Source organism: Pelecanus crispus, chromosome 5 (genome assembly GCF_030463565.1).
Source record: "Pelecanus crispus isolate bPelCri1 chromosome 5, bPelCri1.pri, whole genome shotgun sequence".
In the NCBI taxonomy this organism is placed as follows: Eukaryota; Metazoa; Chordata; class Aves; order Pelecaniformes; family Pelecanidae; genus Pelecanus; species Pelecanus crispus.
The window spans coordinates 9,153,448-9,181,332 of NC_134647.1; the positions used below are offsets into that span (position 1 = coordinate 9,153,448).

Genomic DNA, 27,885 nt, shown 5'->3' on the forward strand with positions numbered 1-27,885 from the left:
TAGCAATTGCTATACTGTGTTTTCACATTTGCCCCACAGCAGTCCCAAATATAATATAAATCATTATATGTGAAAGACTAAATTGATATACTACCTGAAATTGCAAGTGACAGATTTGATCAAGGCTAGTTAGAAACATTTATCACTCAAAGGTCTAGAGACTGAAAGATACAGAGAGGTTACTTTAAACATTAAAGGAATGGAAAAGTAGAGTGATTGAAGAAGGGCAATGTAATTTATCAGAGGAATCACTCTCTACCTGCAGAGTTGATAAGAAAGCAGCTCAGCAGACAGAAAGTGGATCAAATAATGTTTCCTACAGGAGTGTGTCGAAGGGCAGCTCCCAGGGCTCCTCTCTTCACGGCAACTCTATCAGCTCTCAAGGAAACCACAAGAAAAACAGCAACACAAAAGCTGATATGGAAATGCAGAATCAGACCCTGGTAAGTGCTTTAGTACATGAAGACATTATTACATTCTTTTTAACTTCTGGATGTGTTCCTTATTGCCAGTACAGACAAACAGGTTAATAACTGTTTATATATGATAGAAAGATTTTGTGTAGCTAGAGAACTGTGAATTAATACAGAAGTTGGCAGCTTGACTATAGGCCAGATTATACAGCTAGTCATGAAGGTCCTACTGCTTCTGCTGGCAATTCAATTCCAGTGGAGATATATGCACAATGATGCTATAATCATGCTGTAGTAGAGTGAAATAATAGGACCGTTTTCTTTTTTTTCATTTTTTCCCCTTTCCCTGAAAATTGTGTGCCAGTGTTGAACATTCCTCTGAACACTGTAGAAATCATTAAGCCTTGTTGCCTAAAAAGTGCACTGCTGATGGGGAAAAGGCAAAGTATTTGACCACATTTGGGAATACTTGTCACTTAAGAGGGAGTCTTTCAAAAGCAAAAACATACATTTGACCCATGTCTCTCTTTATACCACAGAAAATCCCCCTGTTAATGCCCTGTAGTTAGTTTATGCTTCAATAAGGTACTAACTATACCTAATACTTTAATTTACTCAGACAGTAGGAATGTTGCAATTTAGAAGAAAAAACATTTTATTTTCTGTTAGCTGCTACATTCTGGTTCTTGAAAGGTTATGTGCTGGCTAACTTTTCTGCATCAAGAAGTGTACACAGAGTCTAGGACTGTCGCCTAAAGTCAGACTGAGTGAGTGCTCTTCCTTGTGAAGCTTCTAATAATTAACCTTAGAATTTAGTGAGCAATTTCTTGCCTAGCAAGGGCCTTTCCCATGATGTTTTAAAAGTCTAAGCACCAGGGAAACAGAGATGCTTTAACTCGATGAACATTCTTTTCTCATTTCTGATAGCTGTCTTGACCATATTGTTATGATGATTATTAACAATAATCACAATTTTCACAAAATTGTCTGAAAACTTGTGCCAGATATAATACTGAACATGAAGTTGAGGCCATTACTTTTGTTGTTCTGATAAAACTGAGTTATTGAAGTACAGCACATGCAACTATTTCATCTGAGAGAATTTGAAATACAAATTCTTTGGGATGTGTTTCAAGGGTAAAACAAATTTCAGGAAACTTCATAATGGGAACTGGAAAAACTTAGCTTAGTGTGATGTTTAGGCTGTTTAAAGTATCACACACCTGGTTTCAACTTCAGGCAAATGTGGTTTTTTACTTTAATGCAGACGTCGTTCCTAAGAACATCCGCAAGGTCATTTTTTAAAACTTACGGGGAACATATGCAGAATGAATGTGTTTGAAAACTTTTTCCTCCTGACTCCTGTGGTATCATCTCTTCTTTGAAAATGCAGATGTCTCCTGCATTATAAAACTACAAATTATAAGCATATCTAAGGCTGTCCTTGTAGTGTCACTGAAAGGAAAGAGAGAGAATGAAAGTCTGGAAATGTGCAATATGCAGGAAATTCAATCCAACTGATCTAGAACTTTGATAGCAAAGCAGAGCTCCTTATCAGAGCCACTCAGTTTAACTATGCCCCATTTAATATGGTCCTGACAGCTTACGGTATATCTTCACTGTACAGAAGTACAAAAAACTCTACACATTGCTTCTACAATTTCTTTCTAACTTCCTATTTTGTAATGCTGCAATAATTTGCTGTGCTTTTTGTCCGTCATTTTGCGAAGTCTTTCTAAATGCAGCAATAATACTCGTTTAGGACTTTAAGTATATCTTCAAGAAACACACTTTGTTTTATCAGGGAACTACAAAGATTGTCCTTAATATACATAAATAATGGAGAAATGCTAATTATACTATTTAGTTTTTAAGGACATGTTAGTCATGGGGAAAAGGCATTACCTGTCCTATACCATACACTCTTTTGTTCGCTGGGAATCAAAGTATTTTTCGTATTGTTTTTGAAGCTTAAGTTACATTATTATGCTTCGTCTTTGTGAGTTCCATATTGTGTTTTTTGTGGCACTTAATTCCTGAAAGAAATATCTATGCCAAAAGACTGAGGACATCTAGAATAATGAGATTAAAAACATGCTTACAGTTCTTAATGCTAATTTATGAAAGAACGAGAATACCTTAAGATTCCACAGTATGTGATATTTCATCTTGTCCTCCAAACTTCTACAAGAAAAACAATGGAAAGTCTTTAAATTCAAAGTTCATGCATCTTATTACTGCCATTTCCAGTTATTCTTTGGTGTCTGCTTACTTTGAAGCAGATTGCAAAGGACTGGGAGATAGCTGTGACTGAAAACAGTTGCATGTGGTAGAATGGCCTGTTGTGCATTTTTTTGTTTGTAAAAAGACAGAATGAATGCTTTTGGAGAAAACAGGATAAATCTTTTGAAAAGCCCTAAACTAAGAAGATTTCTTTTCTTTTTTGAACAATGCAAAGTGCATTCAGTCATACGGGTTCAGTGCGGAAGCTGCTGTATTTCAAAAGTGCATAGCATATGTATACTGCTTCTTTAAATCCTGGCCATAACATTTTTTAACATTTTCTAGAAAGTTTTTCCTTTAAAGCCTATTTAATTTTTGATGATTAAATCTCTTCTCTTATGATATGTCACGTAAAGACTTGGGGCACTATTATACCATAACATATGCACCAATTACCTCTGATTTCTGTTCATGCAAAGAATGTTATTGCTTGACTGCCACTGAATTTATGGAAAAAGCAATGTTCCACCAATGGCGGCCTTGTGCATTCACCTTCAGAGGGATACGCTTCCCGTTAGTGTTCATCAAAAAAGCACTTTGCTCTAAAGGCCAGCCAACAGAAATACATAATCCTTTAGCCCACACCAAGGATAAGTCCACATTCTCCAGTACTTTTTCATGTCCTTGGCTGGAGTTTAAGGTGAGATACAATCATTTTTGTGCTGCACTGCTTCATTTCATCTTTGTGATTTTATTACAGCCCAGTGTAATTTAGAAAAGCCATGGGCTTTACTTTGTGAGGTGGAAGTGTAGCACCAAAATCAAGACACCAGGAGTTTTGTATAGCACTGTCTGTCTGCAGTCTGTGTGTTTGGGGAATACTCAGAGATCTATCCTAATATTGTGAAATGTCACATCAGCAGCCAGCCACAGACCGCCATGCAGTCTGCAAATGTGCGAAATTGTTCTACCCATAATTCGATGCCAAATGATCACATACTCTCCTCTTCATTTTCCATAGCCTGAAGAGCCTCATTTCAGAAGAAAAAAGATGTAATCAAATCTCTGGGATTAAGAGATTATCAATGCACTTTTATAAATATAGAGAGCGAGTCTTTCATGTCTTATTGAGGCTAGTCACAAGAGGTCAATAGGGCTACTTGTGTAAGCCAGACAAGCAGAATATATACTATGATCAAAGATATGTCATGCAAATGATGATAAATTCTACTGGTTTAGATTACAGAACATATTTAATGTTATTGTGAATGTGCTGTTAGTGGTTTAAAACAGCAGAGAGTGATTAACAAATAATTTAAGATCTCTGAGATATTGAAAGTAATTTTTTCTGCAGTGCTGGCTGGCTTTCCTCCTCTCATCACCCTGAAAGTATCTTCATTCCTGTTTCATTTATATAGCATGGCAGAAGAATATGTCTCTGGATCTGAATTACGGCCACTGATGGCATGTAATGGAGGGGGTTTTCACTGTATGCTAGGAAGATACTCAGATTATATATACACTTGGGAAATAGGAGTGGAGAAGAACAGAGCAAAAATATGCCTTCATCTGAAAAATAGAATATCTAGGGGATTTTAATAACACATACTTGAATAACACACACAGGCTCTTAGTGTGCCCTGCATTCTTAAATGAAGTTTTTCTCTCTGTTTAGCTAATAAATGCTTTTAAACAGAGGTAGAAACAAAAACGCCAACGTTCGGTGTTTGCAAACTGAACTAGAGAGATACCACCACATCACGTATTAAGTTCACTTTTTTTTTAGCATAGAATCTGAAACATGGTATTTCTAGAGAGAAACAGATAAGAGGTCAGGAGAGCTGAGCATAATTCTTTTTTGTTTTTTTAATGCAGAAAAAGACTTTTCCTTTTGAGGAATGGCATCTTCCAAGGGTATTTTTTGACTGGTACATATTGTAACTTTGCATGAAGTTAAAGTTGTTATCCTTAGGTATCGTTCACAGAATGAGACGGGCTGTATACTTCCACTTTTAGCTGCCCGGTAACTTTGCTCTGGTTTATTTCTGAAAAGATGTTCTGTAGTTATCATGAAGCAACATAAACAGAGTCACAGATGTTCTTCACTTTTGTTGTACTATGTACAGGCTAAAGTAGTCACAGAAAACCTGCAAGAAGAAGAGGAGGACACCATGACAAGGACTACATGTCAGAGTCATGTGATAGGTACAAATTATATTTTACACTGGATTTTATTGCTGTCTCAGTTCTTGGAAAAAAACATGTTTAATTCTCATTACTTTATTTGTTTGCCCACCTAATGTCAGCTTTAGCATTCATTTAGCTCTGTTCCTGGATAGCCAGATTTCACCACCTATATAAAAGATGAGTACATACCATTACCAATTGTGGATCGGTGCAATGCTTGACAGAAGGGCTTTGGAATCTGGCTTTGAATGATCATTTCAGCCTCCAAAACTAGTGGGTTACATATAGTAGCTTAACTCAAGGGCTGCTGTGTATGATATGTTCAGTGGGAATAATACTGATATACTGTAACTCTGTCATCTGGCCTTGAATTAGTAAAATTCAGAATAAAATTCTGAATAGCAGAATAGTTACTGTGATAAACTAAACCAGAAGGAGTAAAAGCCAGGTGTCTGTTCAGAAGGCCTTAAAGCTGTTATTGAAAATAAAGTTGCCTTTGCTCTACGCTTTTCAGGAGGGTAGTGCCATCCACCCTGCTTCTTGATTGGCATTACTAATTTTTAACCGCAGTACATGTTAAAATATCTAATAGGCAATGGAGGACAAAACAGAAGTCTGTTTGGGATCTGTATTAGAGCAGTATGTCACCAAGATAAGGAACTCACTCTGAACGAAAAAGATTCTCCATTAGCAAGTTCCCATTGCAGGCAGAGACTGCAGCAATAGTTAAAATCTGAATCAGTGTTTTCAGGACACCATAAGGGATTTTGCTAGCCAGAAGTTCTTTCATTTCACTAATACTGTCAACCCAGCAAGTGGGGCTGAACAGCAGTATCATGTCAAAACACATTTCTCTTTGGGGTAGTAGGAAAATGTTTGCATGCTTTATTGACTTGTACATCGTTTTCAGTCCTAAATTCAGCCAAATAAACTCTGGCTGTCTTACTTGCAGAAAAGATCCCTAAACTCTTCCCTCTCTCAGAACCCAGCCATAACTTGGCTCCATTACAGCAATTAAATAACAAGTAATTTGAACAATGCAGTATAAGACTCTGAGGGGCTTCTGTGAGTGGGTAGGCACTACCCCTGAAAAGAGAAATACATGCTCTTCACTCTGTGAATAAAGGACTTACTTTCTGTTACTAGAAATTGCCAAAAAGAGAATCACTCACATAAGATTGTTCAGAATTACTTTTCCTCAGACTGAAATAATTATTTTGCCTCTGCCCCAAAATTCTCAAAACTTTTACTTTGAATTGATGTGAAATGTTTGGGTTTAATTTTTTAATCCAGATACTGAACAAGAAAAAACAGCTATTTGGAGAGCTTTTTTCTGAAAAGACTCCAGTGCTTCCTTGGTGTTCATCAGTGCAATTGGTTGTTGTGGCTGAGACCTAATTGCTATATATTTTGATATATTACTTAAGTTATTAGGTCCTGTAATATGTCATGCAGGTGGCTTTTGAGGGCGTTAATATTTAGCTACTCCCACAGGCACCAAATCTGAGTCTCTGACAGGACATAGTGGTTATGGAGCAGGTTGGTTGGCATTCCCCAGAGTCAGACTTCCGTTGTGCCTTGGGTTCATGAGGCCCTCAGTTAGCTGGGAGAGGTCATCACTGTGGGTCCAGCCCTCCTGTGCACCAAAGTCCTTTTTTGCAAAGAAAAGACCTTTTTCTTCACCTTTTTTAGATCCGATGATCATGGCTGAAGTGACAGGTAGGTCTGTGGCCCAGGTCTATACAAGTCCACAATACTTAGTGCTACAGAGATGCCAGGCAGTGCTGCCATTGGGAAATTCCTATAGCTTGTTCAAAGACCTTTCCATCACCTGAATTATACCAATTACAAAAGCATCTTCTTTTCCCTAGACAATGCCATCTCTTAAAGGCTCAACACAGGATGCCAGCTATTCCTCTTCTGCCTTGTCAAACCATCTAGAATAACTCAAGGAGTTTGCTCTGAGGATCTAGTTGTTAATGTCAGGAAGCTCTTTGATGATGGGAGACATTATGTGCAATAGGGAGTATTGGCAGAGTAAATTAATAGAAGTCTAAGCAAATTTGTTAACATTAGCACAGTGAGTCCTAATGCAGAATGTACCAGTCATTACTTATTTTCAGCAGGACAAGCCCAAGCCTAGGAAATTAGAAGCATGGATCTAAGTGCACTTCCTGAATACTCCTAAATCAGTATCTTGCTGCGTTCTATACCACTCTCATCAGGCTGTATGTTATCTTACATTGGTGTTTTTGCTGCTGTATGTCTACATTACTCTTTATGGATAGCAAGCTTTCCTAGGTCTCATTCAGACTTTTTATCAGATTCCTTGATAGAGGTTCTGGCATTTTTCTGATACAAAGGTTTTCATAGAAAGATACTGATTTTTTTCAAGACTGAAACTCTATGCAGCTTTAAGAAACTTTCATTTGGAACATTTCCCACGTCAGCTTGCAATTTTCAGTCAAAACCATACACAAGGAAGAACTTGTGAAGATTATGAAGACCTTGTTGGTGTGGAGAATTACCTGAGATGTGGGAGTGCCAAATTCAGCCTTCTTTGTTATCAACTCCTAAGCTTCTGGTTGTCAGAAGCAGAAGGGAATGATACAGGAAGGATGGCTCTGTAAATGCTATGCCTCACTGCCATCAAGCACCCAATAGTGAGCCAGGTCGTTAGTCTTACCAAAGAGGGCAGTTGCTCTGTCCCCTGGGCAGTTCATGTCCTGGTGGAGGCTTTTGGTCTGTTGTTTTCATAGAACAGTTTCACAGTGTTGGGGGTTCTGCCAGAACAGGAACATCTTTAAAATCTTGAAAATGTCAGTAGACTGTCAGTTCATTTCTTACTGCATTCTTCACCATCATAAGCAGTTGTTTTAAGAAAACAAAGTTCACTGTGGTTTTGTAGCTGTACTTTAATGAGTTTATTCTACTGGTTTTGATCTAAACTGTTAACAAAATAGAGCTGAATGTATAGAAGATATAGAAAGGCTATGATTAAGCAGGTCAGATGTTCTTTACTATGAAACAGAGATAAAGAAGTAAAGAAATAATAGGAAAAACATGTGTTGCTGTAGTTGTCACTGTAAAATACCTAAAGTGACATCAGTTCTGCCCAGTTAGCTAATACACAAGATCCATACAACTGAACAGTCTTCAAGGTTGGTATCATGTAAGACAATGCTGGTTCATCACTTTCTAATAATGAGATACTCCTGGGTGTGTTAAACGAAAAATGTGTAAAATGCCAGTTGCTAGGTTTTTCATTTATTGTTAGTTGTTGATCTAAACAAATTTAAGTATTTTGCTGACTCTTTGGGTTTGCTAAATTGAAAGAATACCAGAATGCATAGTAATACAAAATTTCCCTTCTAGTATACCTGTATCTCAGGAACAGATGATCATTTCTATATGAAGCAGCCATTTATATTGTGCTATATTGTACTTAAACATATATTTAAAACATTTTTAAAAATTTTAAAACAAAAATATGCTATACCCTTGATGCTTTTGCTGTACTGTCAGTGAGGATGCCAAGTGCATCCCTGGCAGCACAGATGCTACCTGTGCTCCCACTTCCCACAGACAGGAGACCTAAGAATCCACGAGTATCACTTTCAGGTCCAGTCATCTTCAGAGCTCCTTCCTCAAGCCCTTTGCAATAAAGTAGTTGGGTTTTGAAAGAGTGATGAAGTGGGAAATGCTAAAGCACCTAATAAGAGGAAGGACATGATAAACAGGTTGACTTTCCCTTCATGTCGTGAGAAAATCCCCAGCCCAGACAGGTACAGCAGGGTCTCCAAATATTCCTATAAATAAATTTTTTTTATTGAATGCAAAGATGATGTGTCAAGCTCCTGAGAGTATTGGTCCCATGTAAACATAAAAAAACCTTCATTTTACAAAGAAAAAGAATTCTGTTTCCCCCAAGGGAGCAGAAGTATCAGTGTTTGCCTTGAATTGCCCCCTTGTCACAATGGCCAAAAAAATTACAAGACAGTTACAAATTACACCTTTACATATAGAAGTTAATAATCGGAAATCTGGAGAAGAAAAAAGCATTTGTGAGAAAGTTTAATGTTTCATATTTCAAGTACTGTTTCAAATTAGCAGCCACTCCTGGAAAAGTGTGATTGTATTAATTATAATGTATTAAAGAGTTTTCATTGATAAACAGCTTCAAGGGAAAAGCCAAAGATCCATGGCACAAGCAAACAAATGCTAATTACTGAAGAATTCATTCTTGCAGACAACTTCACATGAGAATACTATGGTATACAGTAACAGTCATACCAAAGATAGTTTCTTTGATTACAATACTCATCTGTTATGGCTAAAATATGGGCACTTTGAAAGAGCAAAAATATTTTTGCCTATGCAGGTCCCTACACAAATTAAAAGGTTCCTGACCTTGTTTTCTTATTAGAAATATATAAATCTTCATTACAATGAAGAGGAAAGTTAGTCATAATTAATCATATCATTTTTCAGTGTTGATATAAACCTATGCTGAGGCTGACGGAGGAAAGACTGAGTGTGCCATTTTCTTAAACATCAACACTTCGGTGATTTACCAAATCCCATGTTTGACAGCTGCATGATAATAATTTCTCTGGGTCCAGTTTCCCTTTCTCTTTGTCACCCCAGATAAGTGACAAATTCACTAGAGAAGTAAGTCAACATTGACTATGCCTTTTGCTAATGATATAGTCAAGCTTCACACAAAACACAATCTCAGCATATATTCACCAGCCTAAATAGGCTGATGAGAGGTGTCTGAGAAGGTTTCAACTCTATTCTTAAATTTATACTCAGGTTTCAATGCAAAGAAGGAGGATTTTTTTTGCCATACATATTTCTATGTGTAAATATGTTTATTCACCATAGTGGATTTCCTTAGCAATTCCTAAATGAATCAAAAAAGCACTTCTGGTCTAAAGCACTGAAGTTCAGGAAGTACATGAAAGCATGGACAGTTCATCTAAAGGAATTACTTTATTGAACTGGAAAGTTTTTGCTTTCAAATGTTATCTTTAGTAAGTCACTGATTGAACTAAAAGGCCAGATTCATTCTTTAGTAAAAGCGTGTTGAGCTTTGACATCAGGGACATCACTGCAGGTAGGTTTTGTCCTCGGAATGACATCACTGGTAAAAATAAGATAAATTTAAAAAGTCTGAATAGACCTGCAGTTCACTTGAGCATTGTGGGTACTCTAGAGAGCAAATACTTGATAACGCCAGAATTGGTAGTAGCAATCCAAAATATATCCGGGTGTTGTTGGTACTACCTGCTCCACTGGAAGCACAAGACACTAGCTACTGAAGTTGTATGGGGAGTTAATTCCCTGAGGCAGGTTGTGGTTAGGATCCACAGTAGAAGGATTCACAATTCTTGGAAAGAAATTATCTAACTGTGGCATTGACCCCTATTGTTTGTTTGGAGTATTTCAGGTGAAATTCAGAGCCAGGTAAAGATTATGAAGATAAACGGAGTCAGAATTTTTGAAACTTTGAAGAAAGATTTGGGTCTAATTTTTGTCAAATTTTCATTAGAGGTCCAGGTCAGTTGCTTAAAATTGATTCATCCAATATTAAATGGGAACCTTGTAAATATTGGCTTTTCTATAACACAGAGAAAATGGCTGCAGATCCTTAAAAGGGTTTTGAAAAGTCTCTAGCTAGATAGAGGGTTGGGCTTCCACACTATCAAAGCAACATTAAAAGTGCATTGTAGACTTCACTGCTTTGTGGTAGAACAAAAACACACACTGAGGTCAAGGGATTCTTTTGTAGCTCTGCTGTAGCCCAGCGCTCAATTCCATTAAAGTTCTTGATAATCATCTGCCTTATAGCAGGCTTTATCATCATTTTTTCTACTTTCCAAGAACAACCTCGCAGAAGGGTTTTGCAGTTTAATTTAAAGGCAGTCTGGTCAGAAAAGGGAAGGTCTGTCTTTTAAGCAAGGTTTTGGAGTTTAATCTTCTTTAGAGAACAGTTGGTTGAATTCCTTAGATGCCTAATGTTCCAGAAAAGAAGTGGTGTTGGTATTTTATATGTTGCGTTGTGTTTTAAAGTCCACCCCTTTAAGCTTTATATGCATCAAAGTGATCAAACGACATTTTCAGTAGAAATCAGGCATTTCCTTCACAGCAAGTTTTATAGAAAGTTGCTAGCAACTTGATAGCAGTTTTACAGATATACTGATAGCAAACATAGGACATATAACATGTTGTAGATGTAAGTGGGTTTGACTTAAAATTAAATGTCAGCATTATAATTATTTGTATTGAGGTATCAAAATACTAAAGATGATAGCCTTATCTGTGTATTCTGATATTGTTTTATTCAGCATCCAGTAGCCATACTATGAAACTATATATAAGATAATAAAAAACTACACTTCATAATCAGACTTTTCTATGAGGAGAAGGACCTACATTCTTTCTAGTACCCCAGGTAAATTTGTTTTGTCTCAGACTCCTCTTTTCTGTCTGGTTCTTCTGTATGGTTTTTCCACAAATATAACCATTTACTGCCAAGATACTCTTTTCTCACATTTCCCCTCATGTTTGTTCACCTGCATCATTTAAAACTGGTGGTCATTCTTTACTACTTTTGTGGTGCCCCAGTATTGCTCATTATCTGACTCCCCACAAACCTAGACCACAATATAGAGCCTGCCTTTTTCTTTCCATACTGATGCCATTTCTAATCAAGAGATCCTTGCTCCAGTGTCATCTGCCTTTTTTCTCTTGATTTCTTTCTGAAATCTAGATCTGATGAACACCAGAAATGAAAAAGGATGTTTCAAATGTAATTTCCGAATGTGCCATTTAATGTACATACTCATAATGCTTAATTATAAGTTACCCAGTTGCCTATTCCAAAGCTTGATGAAAACAACAGCAGTTCATCTGCTTATTTAATAAGCTTGCACCAAGCTTCCAGTAAGAGAAGAAAAAATACTGGACACGTCCCTCTGCCAAACAAAAGATTTGGTTTTTTCCACCATTATGTAAACTACTAAAACTTCGGGTGTTTTTACTGGAGTACTAAGTAAACAGCTATTGAATTCATGTTTTCTCATTCTCAAGGAATGGAAATAGATATGAAGGGTACAAGCCTGGTTAATGTGGTAAATACATTAAGTCTGACATGCATCATCCTAAAACATGTCCATTAAGCCTGACATATTTGAGCAAACACATTTACATTAAAGAACCCTCAAAACCTGGAGACAGATTAGGTGAGGTCTGTAATGAATTACTGAGATAAATGTAACAGAATAAGTGACAGAGGAAGGATGGTGAACAAATTGATCTGCACTACAGCCTGCGCATTCAGTAAAGAGAGGTGATCTACATCACTGTGGAGAGGCAAAAGGATAATCCAGAAGTTGCTCAAATGTCAGGCAAATCCTTAGACGCCTCTAATGCATTTAATGAAGAACAATATTCAAGTGATAAAATGTCTTTTGACTGCAAAAGAAATCCTCTCTTGTCATGAAGTTTCAATGCCTGAGAAAACAACTTATCACTGTCAGTGTTAATTCCTTTCATCAGGCCATTGATAGAAGTTGAGAAGAACCATTTAGCAATCATCTTATCACTGATACAGCAGTTGAATCCTTCATTTACACATGATCAGATAAAGGAAAAATGTTTGTTTTATCTTCCCCATCACTACCCAGAAAAGCTATGGAATACCTAGAAGTCCCTACGTGTGAGGTTGCTGTCCATAAAAGCCACCAAAAAAAACCCCAGTTATCACCAAATCCGTTTCCAACCTGGATCTGTTCCTGTTTTGAATCTGCATGCTCAAAAATGTTATGTTTTGATACAAGTTGTGATAAGGTATTAGATTTTTCATTAATCCCTTATACATGAGCAATGGTACAAGTATGCATTCATTTATTTGTACAGCAGTAGCAAAGCCATTTTCTAAAGCTCTGTGTGCATGTGGAAGCTGAGAGATAGGTGTTAAATCTGTAGGTGTTGACTGTGTTGCTTTAGTAAGCGTGCTTCCTGGGCTGGAGCTTTGAAATGGGACTTCAATGTAGCAGACAACAATATGCTCACTTGCTATACATCTAACCAGCTTGGATGTTAATCCAAAAGACTAGGTTCCCAATTACTAAAGCAATGATTAATTAATAAATACTAAAATCAGCTGTTTGCCTCTAGCAACATCAGGGTCCAAACTTGTTCATCAAAAAAAAAAAAACCCAAACCCCACCAAAAAAGTCTCAAAACCTAGTGCAAATAAGGGGCCTGGAAGATATGGGAGAGACCCGCACAACCTCCTTTGTCATGTCCTCAGGATATTTCAGACAGGAGGCATGTGTGAAAATGCACAAACAGAACTGAGCTCGGCTGGGTAAAAAGCAGTTACATTTGTACTTTCACTCACCTAAATGCCTCTGTAAGTTCCTCAAAGTTTATGCCATTTCATGCTTCCATCTAATATCTCCACAGCATTTACATTTTAATGCAATTATCAAGCACTGTTCTTCCCCTTTTGTACTTCAAAATCTTCATTTTCTGATCCTCCAACACCATTGAAATGACCCATGTTTGTGGTTTACTTACTTTTCTGAACCAAAATAGCTAAAATGAGGCATCACTGAGGGGAAATCTTGTTTAATAACCAGTAGGCATTGCAAGAACAACTGATGGTCTTGTGTGTAGAAAGATACCCCTCGAAGCACATAGGTTGAAAGTTCTGCTCAAGGACTTCATCGGTTGAGTTCTGAATATCTTCAAGGATATCGTGCTAAATTTGTCCATGACCAATGCACCATTTCCTTGGGAGGCTTTACACAACATTTATCAATCCTGTGTTCTTATGCTGCAATATTCATGCTACTGAAGATTTGGTGTGGTCATGCTGTTGAGTGGCCTTCCAGGGCAGTGTGGAGCAGCATTCTGCAATGCCTCATTTACCATCCCAGAACTTGCTCATCAGAAACAACTCACACCGGTGCATAAAGCTGATTAAATATCCTCTCCTTCTACTGAGTTGCTCTGCATCTTTTCAGTGGAATTTTATTAGCACATGTTTTTCATACAGGTGAAAAGGTGAACTCTGCAGAATGGAGAGAGCTGTGGGAGGGACAGCATTATGTGGGTTCCGGCCCCTAGAAATGGGATGAATAGTGTCTGCTGTACTGTGTTCTTGTCTCTTGTTTGGCATTTGGGTATTTCTGCAGGGATTAATTTTGAAATGATGGTCTGAAGGAGTCTATGATAATAGAGTGAAACTTTCTGTGTATTTTTCTAATTGTTAATTATGTTCCTTGAAGATGATGGAGAACCTTGCCAATGTGAATAATAAGAAACTAACATCCATTAGTGTCTTCTAATTTATGTCAGCTTACCTTCTTCACAGTCTGGCAAAGACAAATAATTTCTTTGTACTTTAAAAGATAGTACACATAGCACTTGTCTAATTGCCAATTCTTCTGCAGCGCTGCTGCAGCCTACTGTCTGGCTTGTCTTCCTTCTGCAGAGAGAATTAATATTTTGGATCAACACTTCCTTATTAGCTACAATGATTTGCTGTTCATTTCCTTCTTTGTCATTACATTTATTCACCCAGAAATACCAAATTTTATCACTAGAATGAGAAGAAGCATGGCTTTTTATACATTATATATAGGATACAGTCTAATTATTATTCAAGATACTGAGAATCTGCTGGTCTCATTCAGGCTTAAAATGTCAATTAAACAGGATGGCTGGGTTCTTCAACTCTGAAGTTAACGCTGCTACATTGATTTACACTACTTTACAGTGTGGCCCAATCTATATTCATTTTTATCACTCAAATCAGGACTGTGCCTGATTATCATACTTACTACAGGATAGTACAAGCCAGTATTCTCTATAACAGTATGAGTCCTTTTATTTGAAACTTTTCTACTTTACATGTTTTTTGCTTCTGGCTAGGACCATCTGTAGATGTATGTATGGAGCTTCAGTCATGCATTTCCTATTAACTCTAATTCATATACCTGAAGTACATCTGAGCAAACCGAAAAGCATTTTGAATGAGTATGTGTTGAGTTATTTTAAACATTTGTTTCAACTGTGCTCACATGGACTTTGTGCTCCTTTTCTACAATGACATCTAGTAGAATTTCTACAAAAAATACAATTATCAATTATATTTGAGCTGTATCGGCATATGTCTTACTAAATTCTCACTCTGAGGATAGGATGCCTATTCCTAATTTTGTTGTTGTTGTCTTTGCCATTTTTAATTGAGTTTGAGGAGCTTTGATTCACGTCTTCAGTCAGAGACCTGAATTGTTGACATTTGATTATGCAATTAGCCATTATAGGATATCATAGAAAAACAGGCTCTTCAAAAAAAATCACTATAATAGAAGAATAATACCTATACAGTTACTGCATTGTCTTTAATACTAGGTGGACTTGAGAATTTCTCAGTGTTTGGACAATCCACTGTGAGGAAAAGAGAAAGAAATCAATAAATATATTTATAGTGGTTAATTTCCCTACTTCCTATCTTTAACATACAAAGAGGTCCAGTATGTTGTTTCAAAATGGTCATTCTAATAGTGTTTTTGAAACACCATGCAACATTGCATACATTTTTTTTGCAAAAAATAGACTTCCTGAAAAAAATCTCTGCTCATTCTTCTGGCTTTAAATGATGAGGATTTCTTACCAACTGCTGCTTGCATGCAGTTAGTTTCACAATGATTCAGCTGGTTTGGAGGACCTGAAATTGAGTACTGAAATGGAAAGATTATAGTTCACCTAAAAGTTACTCAAAGCTCTCTGTGCTCACTCTGTTAATGAGTTTTCACCTCATGAATTAAGAAATAAAATCGGTCTGTTTCAGGTGTGCATGTATATTTGTAACTGTTTATTAGCAGGACCCTTAAGTAAAGCCATCTGCAGGGCAGAACTAAAAATAAATTATTTAAAGCTTCATTTAATATTCACATGTCTTTAATTTCAGTCTTTTTTTGTACTAATAAACAAAAAGCAGTGATGTTACTAAAATAAATATAGTATGCTCTCCCGTGCATTTGCAAAACCCAGAGCTTCCTATCTACTTATAAATTGGTCTGTGTTTACCAGAGACAGCATGTATGCGTAAAGCACTGTCACTAGTCCTTTCTGTTGGGAATAGAAGGTATCTCAATGTGAGTGAGACCAGACTCCAATTTATGAGAGTTGCTTAAGAGCAGGTAAATCAGTGGTTCCATCCCGTTATCCTTAAATGGTTCAAACGCACTAGTTAGTGAACAGAAACCCTCAATGGAACAGCCAAATACCAGCGGCAAATGCTCCCTTGGGCACTGTGTGCAGCCTGTGTATCTGAGATGCTATGTGTGACCTCTTGTCTTTTGTAACTGCGGTCTAATGCAGTTATTCCCAAACTAAAGTTAAACCAGCTACCTCTAAAAATACTAGCAAAAATAAAAACCTTAATGCTTCTTGCAAGTATTTTGCAGTTTGCTGTTAATTCCTGAACAGCCTTCAAAAAAGCTAGAGTAAAGGTATTTCTACACAAGCATTATTCATTCAAGTGATTGCAGGTTGGTTATATACTGGTTGCCAAACTCCTAGGTTCTTTATCCTTACCATATCACTGTGTAATGGGGAAGTGTGATTAGCTCTGTGTTTTAATATGAAGAACCGAGGCATGAAGAAAGAGATAGGTCTGTAGTTACATGGAAAAGGCATGGCTGAGGCAGCCCTTAGCTAGCACCTGGTTAAATAATAAACCCTCCTTTCTTGGGCTTTGCTACTTATAGGTACAATTTCTGAGAGTCGGGATATGTCTTTTCTGTTAGAGAACAGCAAATGAAGGGAAGCATCCATCCATGCCTTGAATGAGCAATCCCCAGTAAGGTGTTCCTTAGACAGTGTGCAGCTGTTAGCTCCCAATCTTTACATTTCAGGGTACTAAGGGTAACAGAAGGCTATTCTTTCTCAGTGAAAAAGCCTGGAAAAGACACATTTCTGCATTGCAGCAGACCTGTTGCTTACCTTGGATTCACACCTTGCATCAGATGTGAGGACTTCTCTTTCTTCTCAGCTGTTACTCATCTATAAGGATTTCTTAAAGATAGTTGCAAATCTGTAAGGCTGATTGGCAAGTGCAGAGGTAAAACCAAAGGGAGACATACAGCCAGGCTGCAGCTGGACTGCATTTAGTCACCTTTTACACAGAGCTTAAAGTTGCTCTTCACGTGAATTGTAAGTCTCAATATTTCTTTTCTAGTAGGACTGAAATTATATCTATTTCTAATATCCTGTCTCCTGAGAACAGTAAATAGATTTTTAGAAAGCAAATATAACAGCATAATGCAGAGAGATCATTCCAGATGGCATTGGTTGTAGGACTTCCCCAGCTGGAAGCTGCATGTAGACCTTTGTATTTAATAGACACTGAGAGATGTGGAGTAGAAAATTCCAAGAATTATCCAAGTTCTTTTTCCAACTCATTTAAAGTTTTGTTCTCTGTAACAACCCTGTTCCAAATAGTTTGCCACCATTCTTTCCAAGCATGCAAGGAAGGGATCTAAATGGCCTGGAGCAGGGTGGGAAGCACTTGCTGGGGAAAAAAAAAAGAAATCCACAGATACCTGCCAAATTGGAGTACAAGATTATTAGAACTCACCAATAATTAAAACTAATCTTTTGACATATGAGTAGAATTGTATTTTAAGGTGGGACTGGAATTAAAATGAGGCAGCAATTATCTGTTTGAACTCAGAAAATACATTTCAAAGATGGGATTGTGGTCATGGAAAACTGTGAAGAAAACTGTCAAATTATTGGACAAATGACATATTGAAGTTGGTGGGTTTTGCAAAAAAAAAAGCTCGACTAGGAAGAAGCAATAGAAAGAATGCTGAATACATCGGTAAATTCTGTATTTATTGTGTTTGTTGTTATTATTGTTATTATGAATAAGCACAAATTGTAATCTCAGATTCTAAGCAGCCATGAATGAAGTTCAGTTATAGATCCATCATTTGAAAACACACTGCACAGTCCTCCTCCCATTTACCCTTTCTTAGTATACATTAGAAATAATTCCATTTCACCAGTGCAATACCCATGGGAGTATCAGGGCTGTGAAAACTTGTGTGTTCTCTAGTTTTACCTAGGATAGCCTTCAGGGTTTTTTAGTTTTGCATACTGGTTATACTTCAGATCTAGATAGAAAACAATAATGCATTCATCTTTGACTAATTGGATCAAATTATAGTGTAAACCCAGAAGGAATAATCTACTTAAAATTGACATTGATTTGGCAGAAATACATTCTTTTTTTTTTTTTTTTTTTTTTTTTGTGGTTGCTTTAGCATTGCAGATGAAGAGAAGGATGTGCAAATAAAGAGATCTGTTTTGCCATCTGTAGTTTAAGTTCTTCCTGCCAATGCCACATGTAGCTTAAAGATGTTTATTAACTGATAAAGCAATTTTGTAGAGACCTATTTACATTTGAAATATTATTCTGAAAAAAAGTGTTAATTAATAATTTGGCATGTTTCAAAATACGAGAAAAATTGTACTCCCTTTGTGTTTCAGAAGAAAACAACTACAAGTTCTCTGGTTCCCTGTGTCAGCTTAGTAGAAAGGCTTGAACTTTCTAATGCAAAGAAAGGTAATTTGTTAGAATTTGTGTATTCTGTTACTGATGGGAATTATGCCCTTTCATTTTCAGTGTCCTAGATACTCCTTGCAGAAAGCCCATTCAATGTTACATATCTCAAAACGTTCTTTCAAGGCCTAAGTGAGCCTGTACTTCTGATAACAGCTTGCTGGAAATTTCCCAGTGAAACTGTTCTTGATACAGGGCTATTTTTGACTGATTTTTTTTTTCCTGAAAGTGTCTGCTTTCTGTGGAAAATTCTGGTGGTTACTCAAAGGTTTGAGCTGAAACTTGTGTCAATCATGTGCAGTTTTGTAGGCCAAAACTTGAAAATTTATGTGAGGAAGATGTCAAAACAGCTGTAGTGGTGAGCACAGGGGAGAATTCCGTATTTTTGATCAGGTGGGATGCTTCTCTGAAAGAAAATATGCCCCCGTGCTACTCGCATTATACATAAAAAGCCTGATTTAAGCAGAACTACCTGTGATATTTTTAACCTAAAATACAGTTTTCCTCTTTGTTGCTGTTTATTTTTAATGTTAAGATAGATTGGCCATCAAAGTTAAGTAGCTTACACACTTCTGTAGCTTTGCCACCTCCAAACAGAAACTGTTAGTTTGTGTCAGTCATTTGAAGTCGAGATAATGTCTGCTTGCAGTAATTGAATCTGGTATCCATCAGTATGTTTCATTAGTAACATTGTGGTTACACCTGACAGGGAATGGCTGAGGTTATTGAGCTGCTTCTGGAAATCCTGACGCCCTGAAGCAGCACGGAGAGGTGGCTGCCTTCTGGCAGTCATGGCACAAGTTGGTAGAGAGGCACAACTGTACTTACAATGTGTTAGGGCCTATGATTATTTCCTCTCAGGACCTCTAAGTCCTTCCCTGTATGCCCACATCCAGAAATGTCTCCTCTTATTATGTTCAATTCAAAGTGGGTGAATTGCCTGACCATTTTGAATGACATTATGTATACATATAAAACAATATACCTGCTTAATGGAATTGCTGATTGACACCTTATTACTTTAGCTCTGCGGGTAAAACTTCGGATCTTGTGGTTCCCGTAAAGATTTTTGTGGATGATTTAAGCATCATAATAAAACTCACATATTGTTTTAACTAGATGGTCAAAGTAACCGTGGGTGAATATATAGGCTTCTTAAAAGTATAACAGTCCCTATGTAAAGAAAGACTGGTATGTGATGTGTGAAACTCTCTTTAAGATGCAACACAAAAAGACTTTATTAGAATGCGGATCTTTATCTGAGGAAACATTTTGAAACACTCTCCAGTTATTCAGTTAAAGATTCATTTACAATAACATGTAGCATTATATCCTGCTTAGGAAAAGTATCTTTTCACGTTCTTGAAAAACTGCGTGGCAGAAGCTGTGTTTAAAAGCTATGTCATCACCTTATGTCTTCTGTTGTATTAAATTAATGAAATCTCTTAGATATGTGCTGGGACTCAACATAGGTTTACAGAAGTTCAACATTAGAAAGACTAACATGTACCTAATCTAAAAGTGGGACAGATTTCGCTCCATTGCTTATTTTGAGTAATACCCTATTTTGCAACCATCAGTGTAGAACTTAGCCTGAGGGAGGCTGGACCCAAGATTCTTGTGTTGTGCTGGAAGCAACTCCCTTCGTAATAGCTGTTCTATGTTTTCTTTTATTTTTTTCCCCCAAATTGATTTTCCTTTCACGTGCATTGTATAAAAAGAGTAACAGAGAGGGGTGCTATATAACAACATAAGACAGCATGGTACCAGGTCAGACTGAGAGCTCCTCTCACTCTCAGAGCGACCGATACCATGACGAAAGCAACGTCAGCAGTCAGCTTCCCTGGATATTCTCTCCCAGTCTCCAATGATTTGTACCAAGGGTAGTTTCTGAGCTAGAGGTGGTGTGTTTGTGGTATCTTTGTGGCAAATGCTTCATAAGAAATAAAAAAAGTTGAAGAATAATTAGGTTTAATGATCTGTTGCTGGTATTTAAGATGAATTTTTAAATTTTCTATGCTCAGGAGAATGCCCTAAAAGGCTTGAATGAATTCTAGGTTGTCAGTTCTTGTCAGTGGGCTATGTTAACTTCTAGCTCTTTAATGTTTGCGTTTCAGAGGAAGATGTAAAAATCCCATGGAAGGAGCTGCTATTGTAATTTTCCCCAGTGGCGATTTCATTTTTAGAATTCCTGATACCTACCAGCCTGAGTGTATGTCCCTTTTCTATTCTCCTCTTGTCCATACCCTCAGAATGGTGCACAGTTTTCAAAGATCCTTTTTACTCCATCTAATCTGGGTGCTGACTCCATGTTGAAGAGGTCTTGGTGGTCTACTGATACCAGAAGACTCTGGTAAAACACCAGTGATGTTGGAATACGCCAAAGCCTGTCCAACTGTACAAATTACCATGCTGTCCAGCTGGTGTAGGACATGAACTGCATGATCATCGGGCCTGTGAAAATATTAAACCTGAAAATTATTGAGGAGTAGGGAGTTCAGCAAACTTCCAGAAAACTTTCTATGCAGTGTTAACTCCTTTTGCTTAGTAGCTTCTCAGCGCTGAAGGTCTTCCTCAGGTTGTCCACAAAGCTCTTAAAACACCCTGTCATCAAAAGATGCACATGCAGTCACGAGTTTCTTGATTTCCAAGAAATTTCTCTAAATCCTTCCTTATTTCTGTTTTCAGTTTTGAGAAATGTTCTTGTACAGTAGGACTTCAGGGACTTTGTTTTCTGCTCAGACTCAAACCCACATGATGGGAGAGAGGGAAGGGGCTATTTCAGTATTTCAGAATTCTGATTCTAGTCTGATTGTTCAGTGAAATGGCAAGTGGTGAGTCTATCTCTGTCCACTATAAAAACTAATACCATTGTGTGAGCTTCTTTCTTCCCTGATGGGGAAAGAGGCAATCCAAAACAGAATCAGGCAAGGAATTTGGCTTGTATGCCAGGAAAAATTCGCAAGCAAAAGCGATTAAGCTCATATATAACTCTTTTCAGACTTTAATGTTCTGCAGAATCATTTTTCATCTATTGAGTAGTACTGTCGCAGCATCAGAGATTTAACTTTTACATATTTTCATTATGTAGTCTTGTGCAGCTCTTGCTGATAACAGTCATTCGAAGTGTCAGTGCAACTGATGAAATCAGATGGGCCATGAACGGTTCGGTTTGAAAGCTGTCACTGAGATGTATAATGTATTTTTTGATTTTGCAGTTGCTTCATAAAAGTTTAAAAACAACGCAAAATAATGTATATTCATTCATTTGGTAATACAAATTGTTCTCAGAGATACTTTTTTTATTTGTATAATATAGCTTTAGGGGTGAATTAATTAACTTTTTATTAGTAAAAATTAACATCCATGAAGAATTTTGTGGTGTACTCAGTGGATTTAGGACTAGGTTTTTGAGGATTGCTCAACATAGTTGAGTCATGGGATTTTTCAAAAATCTGTCTTTAAGTGTCACAATGGGAGCTGCTGAGCTTCAAGCACTTTGAAAGCCAGACCTTTTTGTAGTTGTTCAGAATTAAAAATTAGTGAGCTCTTTTAAAAATGTTTTCCACATGGTGTATTTCCTTTATCATGGATAAAGTCTCTATGAAGAAAGACTATAACTGATTAAAACTATTTTTCCTTTTAATTAAGTGTGACACTTCTGGTGTGCTCCCCCATCACTCTCCCAGTTATTTTGGGAACAGTGGGAGACTGTATTTTCTTGGAAGTATGGCCCTTGGTATTCATTTCTCTTCATTTTATGCCGTTGTTTTCATAGTCCATTCCTAGACAGCGTAACAGTGGGCAAGACAAATCCTTATGTCATTTTAAGAAACGTGACCTTAGAAGATAAAACAGTGTTCATCTTCCAGTTCACCCTGAGTAGAAGACTTAGCCTTGCTGTTTGGTATACATTTTGAGTCTACTTATTTTCATGTAATAATTAGGAGGGACTGACTTTTCAGTTTCTTAGAGAGTGCTCAAAAAGGAAACAGCACTACAAAATCATTGAGAGTCTCTGTGGAACTGGGTTGCAAAATCAGGTCCAGCATTAACTGTACAGACAGTAGAGGGGAGGCTCTTCAGATTTTTGTTTTCAGGATGTTCTTTTCTGCGGTGCTTCCAGTTTATTCCATGTCTCTGCTGAAGAGCTCTGCCTCTCCAGTATAACCAGTGTTGCACAAATGTCTGTCTTCTGGTCAAGAGGAAACTAACAGAAGTCCCTTCTTATTCTGTATTTTCCTTTATTTACTAACTCTGTTACTGATAGTCATTAGTTGAAGCATTGCCTGTCCATGAGCTAATGCACTGTTTAATCTTGACTTTTTACAGAATAAATGGCAAGGACAGACACCTAGCATTTTAACTTAATGTTCTGCACTCTGTTATGTCCTGAGAGGAACAGTTCACCCACTTCTAGCTAGGCATTTTACTATTCGAAAACAAAACGAAAAATATCTTAGGGGAAGGATAACTAGAGTAAGAGGGTTCAGTGGCTGGGATACCTCCCTTTGAGGCAGCAGAACCAAATATAATTCTCTTCTTTTTCACGTTTCCTGGATAACCTTCAGCAACTTCTAAAATCATTATGGCACATTAGCTCAAAAATGCGATGGAAAACATAGTTGCCAGCTAGCCATGGCTTCCACACCTTATCTCCTTTTACCTATGGAAAGAAGTAATTGGGATGCAGCAATTGTGTGAGAGAAATCAGAGTCACTTGTTGCCCTTTTAAAAGATAGTGCGTAGTTCGCTTTGCTGTTGCAGCTCCGCTAGGCCCTGGGAGGTTAATGTGCTCGGTAAGACTTTCAGTCTTTCTTTGATCCTGAGTGACAAGGATAAGGTAATGAGGCCCATGTAAATATAGACTGCTCCTCTTCTGACAAGTACCAGGAAACATAAATAGACATTTAATTTATCTGTAGGTAATTTCTTACTTGCTATCAAATAAGACCCATCGAGATTAAGATACTAACAGAAAATGACCATGCTAATGTTCTTATTTCAACAACAAACAGGCAAAGCTCAGAGAGGAGAAATATTTCTGAATTTCTGAGAGTATTAGAAACACTGCAGAGGAAAAAAGTCATGAAAATGACTTGACAGAGGACTGCTAACTACAACAGACTTAAATAACAAATGGGCATATCATTAAAAAAAAAATCAATACTCAGGAACACAGAAAATAGAGATCGAAAAGATATATTGGGTCATATTCTGCATCTCCTGCTAGAGTACAATTGTTCACTGCAGTATATCTTTTATCCAGTGTAGCCTTAAATTGTTCAAAGCAAAGGAAATTCCTCTACTTCCTTTGGGAGTGTCTGCCACAGACTGAAGATCTCACTGTCAAGGGATGTTTCCAGACGTTTAACCTAAATTATGCTCATTTTCCAACCATTAGTGCTGAAGTTCCCTCCTTGGTGTTTATACCTCTCAGAAGGACCTTGCCATCATAGTCCCTTCGATATTGTTTGCTCATTATACAAACAAAAGGCAAGTCTCTGGAAATCAATAGAAAATGACAGGGCAGGGTGGTGCTGTTACATCCTAGTTGCTAGAATAGCAACGTGCACGTATCTGTACTTGCATCTTCCTCTATTCCATAGTTAGCAGAGCAGCTTTCCAGTAGGATGAATTAGCTGGAGGGCTGTGTGTGTGACCATACTGCTTCCAAACCAAGTACTCAAGGTAACCCTGCCTGGCATTGTGTTAGAAAGTGTACACTTACCCAAAATGGGATGTGCAGAACCAGAGCGTAACAAGGTAAACAAAGGTATGGCTGTTGCTATCCAAGTTTTTCAGGATGCTCTGAGATGGCTGTCTCTAGGATATTCTGTAGACCTTAATTTTGTGTAAGAATAAATGATACATTTTGTTAACACCTTCTTTAAGAGAAACAATGAAGAAAGCAGAGGTATGGAGAGGCCAAGCTTTTGTGGCGTGTGGGTTTATGTAGGAAGAAATACATTACGCTACTCAATCCCTCACATTGGTACTCTCCAGACTTTCTGTGGGCCCTCAAACTAAATAATTTAAAAATTCCAGCTGTAATCACTTTCTAGGACATGCCCGTCTTATTCATTATCACGTTGTAACTCTGAAGCGGGCCAATTTCAATGCTTTGGAGTCTGTTAGTTAGTTTAATTGCACCCCAAAATGGTATTTCATTGTTATTCAGTTAGATGTATTTTGTCAAAAGCATACAAATGACAGGTAACAGCATACTCACAAAATGCAAAATGTTTTTCTTTCCTTGAAACCTTCCCCTGAAGATGCCCTTTTTTCCCATAAACCCTTTCACTGTCTTTAAATACCAGTGACACCTTTAGCTTCACCCTGTCACACAATTTTCCTGTATCTTAGAGTCTTGCTGCCAGATGAGGACACTGGACAGCGGGATTGGAACCTTCCCCCTCCCCGACTCAGGGAACCGATCTACAGGGCGACACGTTTCTAAGCAAGAAACAACCTTGGAAACAGAAGTGCTTGCACCGTCTGAGCAAGTTCTTTCAGCTCCTTCAGTAAAAGCCAAAACTCTTGAGCGAGAAGTGCCTTCAACAGCTAAGAGCCAGGAGCCTGTGGAAAGCATAATTAGTCACTCAACATCTGATCCGGCCATGACTGCCAAAGGTATACAACCTTTTCAAAGTCGCCTTCCGAAACCAGCTTCCTCAGGTAAAATGTCAGTTACACTGAAAATCACATTATTTCTGCCCTGGCGTCTGTTTTGATTAGCAGAAGTCATATAATAATGACAATTGATAACAGAAATGTTAAATGCAGTGCAGAAGATATTCTTTTTATGAATGCATAAGGTTAACAAATTTGTGACCTGAGCCGTATGGAAATTTTGTTACACATAATGCTTATCTGAGGGAGAAAGATGAAGAAACTTGAAGGAAAAACATATGCCAGCCTTGGAATTTGACTTGAATAAGAATGCAGACGTTCAGCAATATTCAGGATCAGACTTTGCAGTGAAGTACAAAGCGTAGCCATGTTGTGACATAGAAAAGATATATTCATAAAGACTTGCTTTTGAAACCAGATTTGGACTAAACACTCATTTGGCCTCACTGCATAAATTCTGTCCCAATGAGTATATGGCCTTGACCTCAAACAAGGCTCTCATAACTTTATTACATTATACAAATACATTTCTATGTATGAACATAAAATACCTTACTTTCACTTACCAAATACATTTGTGTTTAAACTGTAAAACAAAAGCTGACAAAGGAATAAAAGGACTAGCAATCCAGCAAAGCACCAACAAATAACTTTGTATTACTAAATAGTTCCATTGAACTCTGTGCAATTTTTTATAAATGCACACGGACCACTTATATACCTTTTTGAAGGTTTTTGAGTGATTAACATATATGTCAATAACATTAGAAATCATTACATATAGCATTTATAACAGGGAATTTTTCATAGTCAGCATGATAGATATGGTACAAACCACAGTAAAAGTAATCAGTTTAATGGAGAAAAGTATTGTTTTATCTTGATCAAATGCAATGCCATGTATTTATTGGGGTTATAGTTGTTAGCACTCTGTCAGTGTAAGTATTTATTGCTCCTATAAAAGTTGTGAGCGTTTAACTTGCATAAACCTATATCACTCTAAGACAGATTCCATGTAATTAGCATGTAAGGTTAAATACCAGGTTTAACCTTAGTTTAAGGCCATCAAATATGTGTTCTGCTAATGAGCTGATGTATATTGAGCCTAGGAGGAAAGAAGCCCCTTTTATATGTTCATAGGATGCATAAAAGAAGATTTCTAATTAAACATCTTAGAACTTAGTTGATTTAGCAATATTCCCAGTGCAGTATTGTAATGGTATAATAGACTGCAAACATACATTGTATGCTTCATTGCAGACTCCCCTGTTCATTTCAAATCAAAGCTAAATAAAAGATATTTTAATACTTAGTATTTTTTAAATAAATGTACTGATAATTAATGGTAGAGCTAAGAAGGATGCAGAAGAGAAATCTTAGTTATAGATTATATGCTACATGCTTGAATAGCCACATGTGTGACCTCAATTCAGCAGTGTGCTATAGAGTCCATGATTAAACACTGTCATTATAACAAATTGAACAGAAACTGCAAGCATTGAATTGCTTCATAAGAAGTCAGTAGTAGCAAGATTGTTCTGATCTTAATGCTAATGTTCCCTGCACCAACCTTGTAAGGTTTGTATCTTAATTAAATTGTCATGAAGAGATGTTAAAAAAAAGTAGTATACATCAGATGGTAGGGTCAATTCATTCTTTACTAGAATATTTTCATTCGATTCTTCTCTGCCTCACTTTCTCATCCAAATTACAATTATCACTTTATTTCATATGCGCCATCTATCTTCTTTGATGTTCTGATTTTGCATAGTGCAAATATAGCAAATAAAAAGGCTAGCTGATTGAGAATTTCTGCTAGAAAGGTACTTCTAATTATATTTATGTTAACAGACTCTTCTCTCCCTGAGAACATAAAATAGCAAAGCAGATCCTACAATGCCTAGAAGTAGTTATTGGATGTTGTTTCGTATTTGAAAGAGTATATGTTTTAAAAGTAACAGAGGGATTTAAATCCATGCCTTCCTTTTCTCTTGTTAACTGGAAAAGACTTTGGATGAAATTCTGCCACTGTAGTTGTTAGAATTATTCCAGTAAGTTAGTAAGTTGCTCCTTTGAGTAGTAAGATATTATTTGACATAATGAAAGTTTCATGACTTGCCCCCAGTGTTTACTGAATTATAATTGAAACACTGTCATGACAATGCTGATGAGACCTACAATTTAAATAATGTCTCTCTTAATTCAGGAATAATTAACCTTGCAAAGCAAAGTGAACAAGAACCAAGTTCTGTGACCTCTGCCTCATTAGAGCATACTGAAGAAAGTGTGGAAAATAGAAAAGTTCTTCCAGAATGGACCAGCAAGAAAACTACTAAAACAAAGGTATAAGTTAAGAAGTGTCATCTGTTAAATGAGATATGTATTATGGTATGAAGAATCAGAAATGGTGAATGTTTTTAATTTCGTGGGAAGAGTAACTAGCAATCTAACAGCTACATTTACTTTCTTGCCCTTCATTTGCAACCTCATTATTTATTAATAATAATAATACAGTACCCAAAGGTACTTTGTCCTCATGGTTTATAGACATGTTTTAATTAAAAACCTCACAGGCATTTTATAGACAAGGAAGTGGAGACCTTTTACACTGTTTTTCTCTTCAAGAAACTTGATCTTGTTTGCTTGCTTTCCATGAGATTCACATCTCTTTTTTTTCCTTAGGTTGAGGTTTCCTTGTCTGTATGGCTGTGTAGTATGAGCATTTGAGCAGATGTGCTATGGAAGTATTGTGAAAGGGAAAATACTCTTCTTACATGT

The 27,885-nt window shown here is 37.1% G+C and overlaps 1 protein-coding gene across 1 annotated transcript in view; it reads left to right on the forward strand.

Annotated features, from left to right (window-relative positions):
* Positions 1 to 27,885, forward strand: part of NCKAP5 (NCK associated protein 5) — a 385,499-nt gene that overhangs the window by 325,826 nt on the left and 31,788 nt on the right. Inside the window, exons 13-16 of the mRNA XM_075710363.1 lie at positions 266 to 443; positions 4,763 to 4,841; positions 24,841 to 25,152; positions 27,314 to 27,450. Coding sequence (XP_075566478.1) covers positions 266 to 443; positions 4,763 to 4,841; positions 24,841 to 25,152; positions 27,314 to 27,450 — 706 coding nt within the window. The remainder of the gene's footprint in view (positions 1 to 265; positions 444 to 4,762; positions 4,842 to 24,840; positions 25,153 to 27,313; positions 27,451 to 27,885) is intronic.